A 15237-nucleotide genomic window follows, 5' to 3' on the forward strand; every position below is an offset into this window, starting at 1 on the left:
TTGCAAGGTGCCTCGCTCCGCTACCGCTGCGCTCGGCACAGCTTACTACCAATAGTGGTCGACCTAAAGACTGTCGAGCATAACATAGTCGACCGTCCAAACGGATACCGGGATAGATGCCTTGGTGTACCGTTGCATAAAATAGTTAGACAAGTATTGGGAGTATGTGGAAAAAAATTACCATGGCCATACTATTGATTACCTTATTTATTGAATAAGCCACCCTTGCGTAAGTGCCGATCAAAAGGCATTTGATGAATTCGGTGTTTCTTTTTACTCTAAGGGGTTTATTTATAAATAAGTTGAGTTGCAAAACCCAGCTCTTCTGATCATGTTTATGATCGAAAATTTGAAAGGCAATAATTCTGCTAGCAAAACACGTCTAGAAAAAGCATTGCCTTTTTAAATATCACCCATTAACACGATCAGAAGCGCCAGGTTGTACAACCCAATACTTCGTAGATAAACCCCTAACACTACTGTATATCAAATTTACAACACAGTTTTGGGGTCTTCAGTTACATTTTCTTGACCTACATTATTTGTCTCTTATCAATAATATTCCTTATGATCAACTTGTACGTCCTTGTCGTAATAGCATTATATCAAGACATTATTATTATTATTATTAACAGTTTCTTATATAGCGCAGCATATTCCATTGCACTTTACAATTGGAACAACAGTAATAGAACAAAACTGTGTAAAAACAGCCAGACATAAAGGTAGGAAGCCCCTGCTCACAAGCTTACAATCTATAGGGAAATAGGCATAGATACACAAGGGTATATACTATTTATTGCATAATGGCCAACCAAATTGCAAAGGTTCTTAATGGGCTGTATTAATGGTCACCCAGCAATGTTGGCCAAGGGTCAGAAGGGAGTGAAAGTGAAGAAAGACAAAATATATGAGGTTTTGTGGGGCCTGTATAGAGGGGATGTAATTAGGGAGGGTCCGGAATTTGATAAGCGTGTCTGAAGAGGTGAGTATTCAGGGAACACTTGAAGGTTTGGAGACTAGGGTGGTATCCTACTAGGTGCAGTTATTTACCACTCGGAAATAATGAGCTTTTTAGCCTGATTAAGCTATTGGGCTATCCAATTACAGCCCGTTTTTACCATGCAGTAAATCACCCGCTATCGTCCAGTAACACATGGGATCCATGATAACATCTCGGACCCATGTGTTGCCATCTGATAACGAGTCTCCTGGGGATGGTTATTGGGGATTCTGTTTTGCATGCCTGCCGAAGCATAATCCCCAATAAGTGCGGTTTATGAGGCTAATTGGATAGCCCCGAGGGAATCCTTTAGAATACTGCCCTATAGGTGAGTCTTATTGTGCATGGGAGGGCATTCGACAGAGTGGGTACAGCCCGGATAAAGTTCTGTAATTTTGAGTGGGAGCAAGTGATAAGCGTGGATGAGAGACTCAGATCTTGGGGGTAATTCAAAGTTGGTCTGCGACCATACTACTCACATGCGGGAGGCCGTCCAGCACAGGGCAAGGCTGCCCATCATTTGTGGCTCTGCCCCTCGATGCAGTTGCAGTTCAGTTTCGACCGCATTGAATATAGGTAGACCCCTGCCTGTGCAGCATAGTTGCGTATGTGGGCGGTCCGGCACCATGTTTACACTTGCAGGAAACACAGGTGACGTCATCAGGCCCCCCAAAAAATGGCATGAAACGCCTGCCTCTCCTACTTTCCCCTCCAATGCCGCGTCGCCGCCCCGGACACCCGTCACCTCTCAGTCATTTGATTGCATCCTTCTGGGATGCGATCGCATGGTGAAGGAATGTGCACGCAAACTGCAGCCACTGCACGTGAGCAGACCCTCTGCAGCCTTTACTTCTGCATTCAAGTCTCAATAAGGCCCTTTGTGCAGATAAGAGGAGATATTCTGAGATGAGTAAAGAGATGTATGTTGGTGCAGTAAGTAAAGGTATTTTATATTGACTACGGTAGAATACCATTAACCAATAAAGAGACTGACAGAATGGATCCGCAGACAATACATGTCTAGCGAGGAAAATCAGACTTGCAGCTGCATTCAGATTGGATTGTAGTGGTGAGAGCCTAGTTTTGGGAAGAGCAGTAAAGAGACTATTTAAATACTCAATGCGGGAGATAATGAGAGCATGGATTAGAGTTTTTGCTGTGTCTTGTGTAAGATATGGTCATATTTTAGATATGTTTCTTGGATATATGTATCGTGATTTTGAGACTGTGGGGAACAAAGGACAGTTCAGAGTCAAGAATGACACCTAGGCAGCGAGCTTGTGGGGTAGGGTTGATTGTTGAGTTCTCAACAGTGATAGAGATATCAGGTTGGTACCTACTATTGGCTTGTGGAAATATAATGAATTCTGTTTTGGAAATATTAAGTTTGAGGTGAAGAGATGTCATCCAAGATGAAATGGCAGAAACGCATTCAGTGACATGACGCAACACAGATGTGACAAATCTGAGAATAGGTAGATTTGAGTTTCATCCGCGTACAGATAATACTGAAATCAGAAAGAGCTGATTAGTTTGCCAAAAGATGTGGTAGTGATTGAGAAAAGCAGAGGATCTAAGACTGAGCCTTGCAGTACTCCAACTGATAGAGGTAGCGAAGAGAAAATGGATTCAGAGAAACGAACACTGAAAGAGCTTAGATTGGTAGGTTAAGGACCAAGAAACTGACAAAGGTTGTAAGTAGAGATTACGGGGGTCATTCAGACCTGATCGCTCGCTAGCTATTTTTTGCAGCGCTGCAATCAGATAGTCGCCACCTATAGGGGAGTGTATTTTTGCTTTGCAAGTGTGCGAACACATGTGCAGCCGAGCGGTACAAAAAAGTTTTTAGTGCAGTTTCTGAGTTGCCCAGAACTTACTCAGCCGCTGCGATCACTTCATCCTGTCAGGTCCCGGAACTGACGTCAGACACCCGCCCTGCAAACGCTTGGACACGCCTGCGTTTTTCCAAACACTCCCAGAAAACGGTCAGTTGACACCCACAAACGCCCTCTTCCTGTCAATCTCCTTGCGATCGGCTGTGCGAATGGATTCTTAGTAAAATCCATCACACAGCAATGATCCGCTTTGCACCTGTACGATGCGCCTGCGCATTGCGGTGCATACGCATGCGCAGTTCTGACCTGCTCGTAGCGCAGTGAAAAAATCTAGCGTGCGATCAGGTCTGAATGACCCCCTATGTCTGCATTGGATTATGCGTGTGATAAGGTTATACAAGAGGATAGAATTTCACTTACTAGAGGCCCATATCACAAGGGTAAAAGGGATAATAATGCTGCGTTCCCAAGCGCAAATCCACTGCTTCAGAGGCCATGTTTATTTGGATTTAAGGAGAGCAGCTAGAGTAGACCTTGGCTACCACAAATGTTGATGGTGCGACCGATGGTGCGCTGATGTTGGAGTGTTTACAGTTTCCATCACAACTGCACAGAGCATGGAGCCTGGAAGTGGACATGTCAGTGCTCGTACTCTCCATCGCTCAGCAGAGCACAAAGGGGAGGCTAAGATTACCATATGCAACAGCTAATGAGAGAGCAGCTGTTGCATTACCAACCATCTCTCTGAATCAGGCCCCAAGTACTTTATACAGGTTGAGTATCCCATATCCAAAATGCTTGGGACCAGAGGTATTTTGGATGTTGGATTTTTCCGTATTTTGGAATAATTGCATACCATAATGAGATATCATGGCGATGGGACCTAAATCTAAGCACAGAATGCATTTATGTTACATATACACCTTATACACACAGCCTGATGGTAATTTTAGCCAATATTTTTAATAACTTTGTGCATTAAACAATGTGTGTGTACATATACACAATTCATTTATGTTTCATATACACCTTATACACACAGCCTGAAGGTCATTTAATACAATATTTTTAATAACTTTGTGTATTAAACAAAGTTTGAGTACATTGAGCCACAGAAAACAAAGATTTCACTATCTCACTCTCACTCAAAAAAGTCCGTATTTCGGAATATTCCGTATTTCGGAATATTTGGATATGGGATACTCAACCTGTATTTAGAACTGGACTCTTTCACCTGCTCTTGGAAAATGGCAATATCTCTAGCTGACTGAGGATTGTGTACATAGCTTTCTGTCTCTACAATAATACATAATTCAGTGTCAGACATCTTTCTCTAGATAAAAGCAAGGGTCAGTGTATAAAAGTTGCTCATATTGTGGTCACCTGCTCAGCTTCCTATTATGTACTGAAATAGACTTTTGCCCGTTGTGCAAATGAGATACGTATAAAAGGGATGCTATTAGCACAGGAAGAAACTGCTGATTATGGACGATATAGAGAACACTCATATGTTGCATTATTGCATACATTACAAAAATCCCATCTAGACATCGTAATGGGGTAATGACGCACTTTGCCACAGAATTGCGGTTTATGACAGTAATTCCTGGTTGTGTGATTTCCAAGGTGTTGTAAGCAGGCTTTGCTGGTCACAGACAATGCTTTCACTTGAATTTTCAATAATCTTATTAGCGCCTACAATTTCTATGAATATAGGTAACAGTGTTCACCCAAACTCCCCTGGAGCTACTGGAGTGTGTCCCTTGTCTATAAAGTAGCCTGTGCTGGAGCATTGTGGTGATACTAATTCCAGGTAGGAGAGTTGAAATGATGGTGAAAGAAATTCCTGGTATCCTTGATTACCATAAAAAAGCACTGCATGTTTCTGTAAATTAGGAATTATTTGACAGGAGAGCAACACATTGATCATCATTCTTTTACACAAAAACTAAATGTGCACATCATTTCCTAAACAATTCTGGAAGTTCACAAGGTTTACTGCTTAACGAAAATATGTCAAAGCAGCAGATGTCTTGTGTAAGTAGATGCCTCCTGCATGCTTGTGTGATCTTTTACTGCGTCTGAAGACGCAGCCTCGCATCATTTGTGTGAACATCGTCCATCTTAGTAACCCTCAGGTTATGCAGGATGGCGGGCGGTTCACGCTGCTGGTGCCAGGAAATCTGCATCCAAAGCCGCAGACAATGGCCTCTCCACTCCCAGGAAAAGGCAGTGACACTCCCCCATTTTCGTTAATGCTGGCCAGCTCCGCTCACCCCCGCCCCCAAACACAGGCAGCCTGCGATTTAGGCTGCGGCTTGGGGGCACTGCATGCACGGACACAGGACTCGTTCTGCACATGTGCAGAAAGGTCCTGCGCAGGCGCCCCACCATTGGGGATGTACGTAAACCATCAGGCCCAGAATAAGCTTTCAAAGTATTTGTTTTCTAACATTATGTTTTTGTCACGTATGTCCTATTGTGAAATTTTTCTCCAAATGATTAATAAAATGATTAGTAAATGGGGTAAATTTACAAAAACTTCTGAAACAGAGAATTGGTGATGTTGCACATAGCAACCAATCAGATGCGGTCTATTATTTTTCTATTGCCGTTTAGAAAATGATAGACAGCATCTGATTGGTTGCTATGGGCAACATCACCAATTCTCTGTTTTAGAAGCTTTAGTATATTTACCCCAACAACATGAATATTTGATTCAACAAAACTTAGGAGTCCTTTTCCTCCACTCATCAGCCATTTCTCAGCAGCTGCTACTGGCATTAACATCAGGTATAAAGGGTTATGGTAAATGCACTGATTTGGGATGGAAGGTGGACCGATACACATCCCATCTCCTGAGAGTTTGGGGTTTCAGTATTCTGCTCTGATACATTTCTAGTAAAGGATAATGGGGTCTATGTACTATGCCTTGGATGGAGATAAAGTGGAAGGAGTACCAGCCAATCAGCTCCTGGCTGCCATGTCACAGGCTAGGATTGAATAATGACAGTTAGGAGCTGATTGGCTAGTACTTTATCTCCGTCAACTTTATCTCCACCCAAGGCTTAGTACATAGACCCATAGAGAGGCATCTTGGCAGTATTAGTAGGGAATGCTAAATGCTTTCTCTCTTCATACACAATATAATAATGGGTTGTATTGTCATATCCATAAGAGAGAATAAGTGTCTTGAAACTTATAAATAAATCTGAAAAGTCACATTGTTCATATAAAATGTAATTTAATACAAACACAAAGTAAAATAAATGAAATACAAATGTGTTACACAGGTTGAGTATCCCATATCCAAATATTCCGAAATACAGATTTTTTTTAGTGAGATATTGAAACCTTTGTTTTCTGATGGATCAATGTACACAAACTTTGTTTAATACACAAAGTTATTAAAAATATTGTATTAAATGACCTTCAGGCTGTGTGTATAAGGTGTATATGAAACATAAATGATTTGTGTGCTTAGACTTGGGTCCCATCGCCATGATTTCTCATTATGGTATGCAATTATTCCAAAATACGGAAAAATCCCATATCCAAAATACTTCTGGTCCCAAGCATTTTGGATAAGGGATACTCAACCTGTATTCCCCTTTTACAATCAAATGAGAATATTCATCCTTGCAGTAGTCCAAATGAAAACATCAGTTGTTGTTGTTGTTATTATTATTACTAGTTATTTATATAGCGCACACATATTCTGCAGCGCTTTACAGAGAATATTTGGCCATTCACATCAGTCCCTGCCCCAGTGAAGCTTACAATCTATATTACCTAACACACACACACACACACACACACACACACACACACACACACACACACACACACACACACACACACACACACACACACACACACACACACACACACACACACACTAGGGTTAATTTTTTTTTGTTGGGAGTCAATGAACCTACCAGTATATTTTTTGGATTGTGGGAGGAAACCGGAGTACCCAGAGGAAACCCACACAAGCACGGGGAGAATATACAAACTCCACACAGTTAGGGCTATGGTGAGAATCAAACGCATGACCTCATTGCTGTGAGGCAGTAATGCTAACCATTACACTTTCTGTGCTGCCACGTTGAGTAATGTGAACAGACAGCAGTGAACATATAAAATTATCTAGTCGTAACGCTAATAAACTATTAGCTTATAGGTCAATAAGGAATCAGCCAATCAAAAGTGGCTATACGGTGCTGCTGACAGTGATCACCAGTCCATATATTCTTTAGCACCCATAAGATATAAGCTACCTAAAAGGCATATCTGTGTTAGGGTTGGCATTTCATGGTATCAATTACGTGAAAATGCCCATATTTTACGTCGCCTGTGCTTAGCGGTCCCTGTTCCACATATGTCCAGTAAATGTGTATAACTCTAGAAGGACATGTGTATGAAGTTGAAAATGGCATAACCAACCAGAATACAAGTGTTGTGTGACCGAATCATGTCAAATAGAGCATGGTCCTCAGCTACATCTACAACTTGAGACACTGAGTCCAAATCCTATGTGAAAATGCCAAATTTGGCTGTGATGAGCACTGTGCAGCAAATTCAGCTAAGTCCAAATCTCTCCAGTGCTTGTAAGTACGTACATTCAACATATAGACTACCAGGAAGACCAGCTGCCTTTTGGAGCCCTTGTTCCAACGGATGTATTTTAATGCTTTAAAGTCAATCATAATTTCTTATAACAGCAAAAAACGTCAGTAAGAACTTATAATTATCAGGTCTCAGACCTAATATTTAATAAATATGCCCCTTAGTAACTTATGTGTGCCTCTAAGACCCTACACATCGTGGGAATGGTAAATGGTATCTATAATACAGGGCCTAATTCAAACCTGGACACTGCAGCGGCAGCGATCGCAGGCTGAAGCCCTATGTCGTGTGCGTACGCGCAGCAGCCGCACTGTGCCCTGCATACTAATATGGACGAGATTGTCCATATTGGCCTGCAGGTATGAACGAGCCGGCACCAACGATGAATGAGCGCGGGGCCGCGCATCGTTCATTGGTGGTGCCTACACACTGAATGATATGAACGAGTTTAAGTGTGTAGGGCCTATAAGAGAGGAGAGGGACAGCAAGAGGGCAGAGAGGAGAGAGAAAGAGGAGGGGAACAGCAGGAGGGCAAAGAGGAGGTTCCAGGGGAGAGAGAGAAAAACAGAAATATTGGAGGAATAGGGGGAGGGAGATGGGAAGGCATTAGAAGAGAGATGGGGGAAAAAAGCCTGCAAAATATTTAGAGACCAAGTGAATGGCGAGTCCAAAATACTAGTATGTAATATACTTGTCACAACTCATCTCCACTAATAAATTCTCTCTCTACAGATCCTGTCTGGGCATCATGCAATATCGGGGTGTTTGTCTGTTTGCAGTGTTCTGGTGTCCACAGGATATCAGCAATTGGCAAAGTCAAATCTACACAACTAGATAACATGGATCATGACCTGGTAGAGGTAGGAGTATATTTCTGTAACTCCCTATTAGTAAAATATGTATGGTAATAACTATGAATGTAGACCGAATCTGGCCGCTACCAGAAAAGCAGCACATAATAAACCCAAGTTACCAAATCTTGTACAAACACTTTAACAATAAAAAAGGGTAATATTGTCATGTACTAATCATGTTCCAGTAAGATGGATCCTCATGTATAGATCTTTTCGACATCTCCTATATAATAGCCCGGACCCCCACCGACAGCACCCGCGGCACCCCCACAACCACTCCTCCCCCACCCACAGTGGTTCCAGACAATCACAACAGGGGTAGCATCCGTACCAGATTCATGCTGAAAGTGGATCGACACAGCAATAGCCAGAACAGAGATGGAGCCCGGGTATTTCAACATCAATCTGGCATGGATACTACCCTGTAGCTGTTTGTTTGGGAAGCGGTTACAATACAATACCATCACAGAAGTCACAATGCCGACGACGGATTCCTGACTAGCTGTGAAATGCCGCCGCCAGAAAACTGGCGCCACAGGATTTTCTCCCTCTGTGGTTGTCCATGGCACCCATAAAGGGAGAAGATAACCAGTGGCGAGCGCAGCGAACCATCGTGCTCGCAGCGAGGTGAGCGCAGCAAGCCCGCAAGGGGCTTTCTAGCGTTCATCCCCCTGCCGGCATACTGGTTGCCGGGATCCCGCTGTCGTGAAGTGATCTTAGGTAGGAGCCAACTGACAGTGTAGTGTATTTAGCTGTTTTGTTTTGAGGCAGGTATGTAGTGTACAAAACATAATTTGTTGCTTTGTGTGTTAAGTGCTTTACTTGAACAATGAACAGTGAATGAGATACTGTAGTGTGGTATAACTCCTTGCATTCAAATTTGAACAATGTCAGGTAGTCACAGAGTATGAGTAATATCAGATCTCTTGGGCACAATTCAATGTGTTTTGTCTTCTTGAAGATTCCAAACCCCTTTGTCTCTGAAACCACAGACAAAATGGTTTCTGGATGATAACTCGACAGTCTATTGGTCGACAGTCAATAGGTCGACAACATATGGTACATACATTACTGTAGGTTGATAAATACAAAAGGTCAGTAGATGAAAGGTTGACAGGTATAAAAGGTCGAAAGGTTCCAAAGATCGACACACAAATGGTCAACACATTTTCTCTTACGTCCTAGAGGATGCTGGGGACTCCGTAAGGACCATGGGGTATAGACGGGCTCCGCAGGAGACATGGGCACTCTAAAGACTTTAGAATGGGTGTGCACTGGCTCCTCCCTCTATGCCCCTCCTCCAGACCTCAGTTAGATCCTGTGCCCAGAGGCGACTGGATGCACTGCAGGGTAGCTCTCCTGAGTTTCTCTGAAAAATACTTTTTGTTAGGTTTTTTATTTTCAGGGAGCACTGCTGGCAACAGGCTCCCTGCATCGTGGGACTGAGGGGAGAGAAGCAGACCTACTTAAATGATAGGCTCTGCTTCTTAGGCTACTGGACACCATTAGCTCCAGAGGGTCGGAACGCATGTCTCACCCTTGCCGTTCGTCCCGGAGCCGCGCCGCCGTCCTCCTCACAGAGCCGGAAGATAGAAGCCGGGTGAGTATTAAGAAGGAAGAAGACTTCAAAGGCGGCAGAAGACTTCAGATCTTCACTGAGGTAACGCTGCGTGCCATTGCTCCCACACATACACACACAGCAGGCACTGTAAGGGTGCAGGGCGCAGGGGGGGCGCCCTGGGCAGCAATATTAACCTCAAGGGACACTGGCAAATAGATTAGATACTGCGGAGGCAGTATATTGAAAAAACCCCGCCAGTATAAATAATTTGAGCGGGACCGAAGCCCGCCGGTGAGGGGGCGGAGCTTGATCCTCCAGCACTAACAAGCGCCATTTTCTCCACAGCACACTGCAGAGAAGCTGGCTCCCCGGACTCTCCCCTGCTGAACACAGTTACAGAGGGCAAAAAAGAGGGGGGGGGGGGCACATTTAATTGGCGCAGTGAGTGTATTTATATATTTATATAAAAGCGCTGTAATATCTGGGATTTTATTCCGGTGTCCGGTGGCGCTGGGTGTGTGCTGGCATACTCTCTCTGTCTCTCCAAAGGGCCTTATTGGGGAACTGTCTCCATATATATACAGATGAGAAGTAGTCGGATCCTAAAACAGCTTCTCATCTGACTACCTTTACCTCTTACGGCCTTTTACCCGTTCCAGCTCTACTCCACTGTCGGGTCTAATTTGCCCGAGCAGAGCCACCTGCACTGGTCCCTTTTGCAATACGGGGACCGTGGCTGCCAGCTCATCGCCTCGGATCAACGGCATCTTGGATAATCACAGCACCGCCAGATGATCCGTAGAAGCGGTGAGCGGTTACTAGTCTGACACGCTACAGCAAGGAGAGAGCATCGGACTTAGCCGCTGGAGCTAGCGGCACCCGAGCACTTGTCAGTGCTATATGTACACCGAGGAAGTGGTAAGCGTCATCACCCCGATATGAGGCTACACTAAATAGAACAGAACTGGTGCGGTGTCGACTTCGGGTAATCAATAGAGGTCTAATTTATAACCAACAGTGCACTTGTTTTTTATTCATCTGACTCTAACCTGAACAAATCAATTTCAAATATGAGACTGTTATATGGATAATATCCAGACTATCAGCATTTAAACATCAGCTGTCAACTCTTAGGACATATCAATTCATATATCATCATCATATCAGTGCACTAAATTGTGTGGAATATATGGAGTTGTAGTGCGGATTTTTATTGGTTTTATTAGTATTAAATAGGTATATGTATACCATATTATTTATTATGTGATCACTGTGTATATTAAAATTGTGAAACTTCAGTGGAGTCTGCCTGCGCTCTCTTGTCCAGATTTTGTTTTTTCATCCAAGGAGGAGGTGGAGCAGATGATTGTGGTGTCTCCGTCAGCAACGCCGACACCTGATTGGTTGGATATGTGGAATGTTTTAAATGCAAATGTGTCTTTATTACGTAAGAGATTGGACAAAGCAGAGTCCAGGGATAAAACAGGGAGTCAATCCATGACTTTGACTGTGTCACAGGGCCCTTCAGGGTCTCAGAAACGTCCCCTGTCCCACGTAACAGACACTGGTACCGACACAGATTCTGACTCCAGTGTCGACTACGATGATGCAAGGTTACACCCAAGGGTGGCCAAAAGTATTCATTATATGATTATTGCAATAAAAGATGTTTTGCTTATCACAGATGACCCCTCTGTCCCTGACACGAGGGTATGCATGTTTTTTTTTAATAAAGTAATTTTTATTCAAGAGAATGGAGATAAAGTTACAGAATTTGCATATCAACGGCATATCACATATATCATACAAATCACATTGTCATTTATGAGACATCGTTTACAGCAGTGAAGTAGCCAGCTGTGTCTTTGATGAAATGAGCAAAGATATACAATTGTTCATAGTATTTGGACTTGCAAGATCCGCAACCAATATATAAATCCCCATTTAACCTTTTTGTTTTTCACCCGTAAACTAACCCAGAAAAAGAGTACAAGAAAAGAAAAAGGAAAGAGAGAAAAACATAGAAAGAAGCATAATAAGGAGGAATCACCTAACTCAGGACCTCTTCAGCCGTGCATGTAATTAGGCGAGCACGCAGAGCTCAGCAGCCAAGCAACTGAGCATACATCATTAAACATTAATTCAGTGACACGATAGCACTTCAGTGCCCACTATGGTTGAGGGACCAGGCGGGAGTGGGGAGATTCCAGCCATGGAGACCAGACTCTTTCAAATTTGGCTGATGCGTTTTGTTTCATATATATATATATCGTTCCTTGGATATTGTATCATTAACTAGGGTCTTGAACGCAGAAACTAAAGGGCCACCAGGGGCCATCCAGAACCTTGCAATGCATACCTTAGCCAAGGCACATACATTGCGAGCATATAGACCCGCCGGATCAGGCACAAAAGCAGAGCATCCCATCCCCAAAATACAAAATTGTGGGGTAAGCAAGCCGCCAGTCACTCCTGTACTCTCCAGAATCGACCTGACCCCCGACCAGAACACCCGCAGCCTCGGGCAGTCCCATATTAGATGCCAAAATGTTCCCACATCCACCCCGCACTTAGGGCAGAGGCTAGACCCGCCAGTCCCAAAAGTGGCCAGTTTAACTGGAGTCATATATGTTCTATGTAGAATGAAGAATTTAATTTGTTGATACCTGAGAGTCTTGGTGACTGTAGCAGGATATTCCAGAGCAAGGGCCCAGTCCTCCTCAGTTATTAGACCCATATCCTCCTCCCACTTTCCACGGAGACGTGTCAAAGGGTCCGTATGGAGTTTGGTAAGAAGATATCCATACGCGAGGGAAACCATCTTAACTCGACCCAATGTAGTCACAAAGGTCTTGATGGGAAATGTGAGGATTCGTGGGGGGGACTCAGCAAATTGGGACTGGAGGGCATGACGAAGTTGAAGGTATCTGAAAATGTAGGAGTTGGGTAGATCAAACTCATCTTTCAGTTGCTGAAAGGATTTGAGTACACCATCTAGGTAAAGTTGGGAAATAGAAACCACAGATCTAGGGGCCCAAACCTCCCGTCCCTCAATCGTATGCAGTTCAGGAAGCCAGTCAGAGTACCAAAGGGGGGTATCTGGGTCGAGGCCGTCGTACCCCAAGAGGTCCCTCAGGGCCCGCCATATCTTTAAAGCCTGGAAAATAATAGGGGGAAGAAACCGAGCTATGCTCCCACTCAGCAGCACCTGCATAGGAGAGAGGGGAGGAAAGTAGCATCGAATGAACTCACAGTGTAAAGAGTCAATGCCAGAATCCTGCGCCCATACACTAATATGAGTCAGCTGAGCAGCGTAGTAATACATCTGGAAGTTAGGCAGAGCCAGGCCGCCATCAGAGCGTTGCCTGGTGAGAGTATTTAACTGTATCCTAGGTCGTTTGTTAGGCCAAATCAGTGAGGATAAAACACTATTCAATTTCCTAAAGAATAATGGATAGATATATACAGGGGACTGGAGAATAATATATAAAAGTTTGGGCAGTATGATCATTTTAATGAGATTAACCCTGCCAGACACCGTCAGTGGAAGTCTACACCAAGTTTTGGATTTGCACGCGACCTGCTGCATGATCGGGTCAAGGTTCAAAGGGATAAAATCAGAAGGGTCGTTAGTTATTTGAATTCCGAGGTATTTAAATTGTGTTGTCCAACACAATGGCAGTGAGATTTTGGGAACAGTAGGAGGGGGGCCTATGACTGGCATAATGTATGATTTAGACCAGTTGATTTGAAGACCCGAGTGAGCACCAAAGCTCTCTATCACACGCAGCAGAATGGGCATTGACTTGGTGTAATCTTGCAAAAACAACAACATGTCGTCGGCATAGAGAGCTATCCTATCCTCACGTGGGCCCGCACAGACTCCCACAATATCTGGGTGCGATCTTATCAGACAGGCCAAGGGCTCGATGGCCAGGGCAAACAGTGTGGGGGATAGGGGGCAGCCCTGCCTAGTTCCACGGGACAATTGAAAGGAGGGGGATACATAGCCATTCACCAAGATCCTGGCACTCGGATGTTGATACAGTAATTTAGTCCATCTGATAAAGTTGGGCCCAAAGCCCATACAAGCCATCACCTCCCATAAATAAGCCCATTCAATACTGTCAAAGGCTTTGGCCGGTCCAGCAAGACCACAGCCGAGTCAGAAGGGAAGTCATGTGGGAGTTGTAAAATGGTATACAATCTACGTAGGTTAATAGACGTGGACTTCCCTGGCATGAAGCCAGTCTGATCCGGGTGAACGAGGGAGGTGATCACTGTGTTAAGCCTTACTGCCAATATCTTTGCCAGGATCTTAGCATCGGTGGGAATCAGAGATATTGGCCTATAGGAGTCTGGAGACCTAGGGTCTTTACCGGGCTTTGGAATCACTATTATAACTGCCTCTGACATAGAAGGGGGAAGTTCATTATTGGCAAAAATATCTAAGTATAAGGCATGGAGCCTGGGCCCGAAAAAATCAATGAGTTTTGTATACTTCGGAGGGAATTCCGTCACACCCCGGAGCCTTGCCATTAGGGGACACACCAATAGCCGCAGTCACCTCCGCGAGCGTCAAAGGCGCCTCCAGTACCTCACGGGCCTCAGAGGAGAGTGCGGGTAGTGGAACACCCCCCAGATAATATGAGAGATCCAGAGTAGAGCATGTCAACTGCGAGCTATAAACCGCAGTGTAATAAGATCGGAATAACTGCGCAATGTCCGGCGTGGTGTCAACAAGGGAGCCATCACTGTCGGACATTTGGGTGATCGTAGTCCCAGGGCGCTCATAATGTATCAGACGGGTGGGTATTCATGTTTAAGGAAAAGAACGCTTTATTTGAAAAGGCTTGGGAAACTCCAGACAAGAAACTGCAGATTCCCAAGAGAATTCTTATGGCGTACCCTTTCCCCGCGCAGGACAGGGTGCGGTGGGAATCCTCGCCCAGGGTAGACAAGGCTTTGACGCGCTTGTCCAAAAAGATGGCGCTACCATCTCCAGACACGGCAGCCCTCAAGGATCCTGCTGACCGCAGACAGGAAACTACCTTAAAATCAATTTATACGCATACGGGTGCCTTGCTTAGACCGGCAGTAGCGTCGGCATGGGTTTGTAGCGCCGTAGCAGCGTGGGCAGATAACTTGTCATCTGACATTGACACCCTTGATAGGGATAGCATTTTATCGACCTTGGGTCACATTAAAGACGCAGTCTTATATATGAGAGACACTGCGAGAGACGTTGGGCTGTTAGGTTCACGAGCCAACACCATGACTATTTCTGCTAGGCGAGCCCTTTGGACCCGCCAATGGACGGGCGATGCCGACTCGAAGAGACATATGGAAACTTTG

The 15237-nt window shown here is 44.4% G+C and overlaps 1 protein-coding gene across 4 annotated transcripts in view; it reads left to right on the forward strand.

Moving 5' to 3' along the window:
* ADAP2 (ArfGAP with dual PH domains 2) overlaps window positions 1-15237 on the forward strand; it is a 130766-nt gene that overhangs the window by 36396 nt on the left and 79133 nt on the right. For all 4 annotated transcript variants that reach the window (XR_010243893.1, XR_010243894.1, XR_010243895.1 and 1 more), the window contains exon 2: window positions 8200-8327. Coding sequence is in view for 1 of the 4 variants with exons in the window: in XM_063960878.1 (XP_063816948.1) it covers window positions 8200-8327 (128 nt within the window). In the remaining 3 variants the exon portion in view is untranslated. The remainder of the gene's footprint in view (window positions 1-8199; window positions 8328-15237) is intronic.

The sequence above is a fragment of the Pseudophryne corroboree genome, chromosome 3 (genome assembly GCF_028390025.1).
Source record: "Pseudophryne corroboree isolate aPseCor3 chromosome 3, aPseCor3.hap2, whole genome shotgun sequence".
NCBI classification, from domain to species: Eukaryota; Metazoa; Chordata; class Amphibia; order Anura; family Myobatrachidae; genus Pseudophryne; species Pseudophryne corroboree.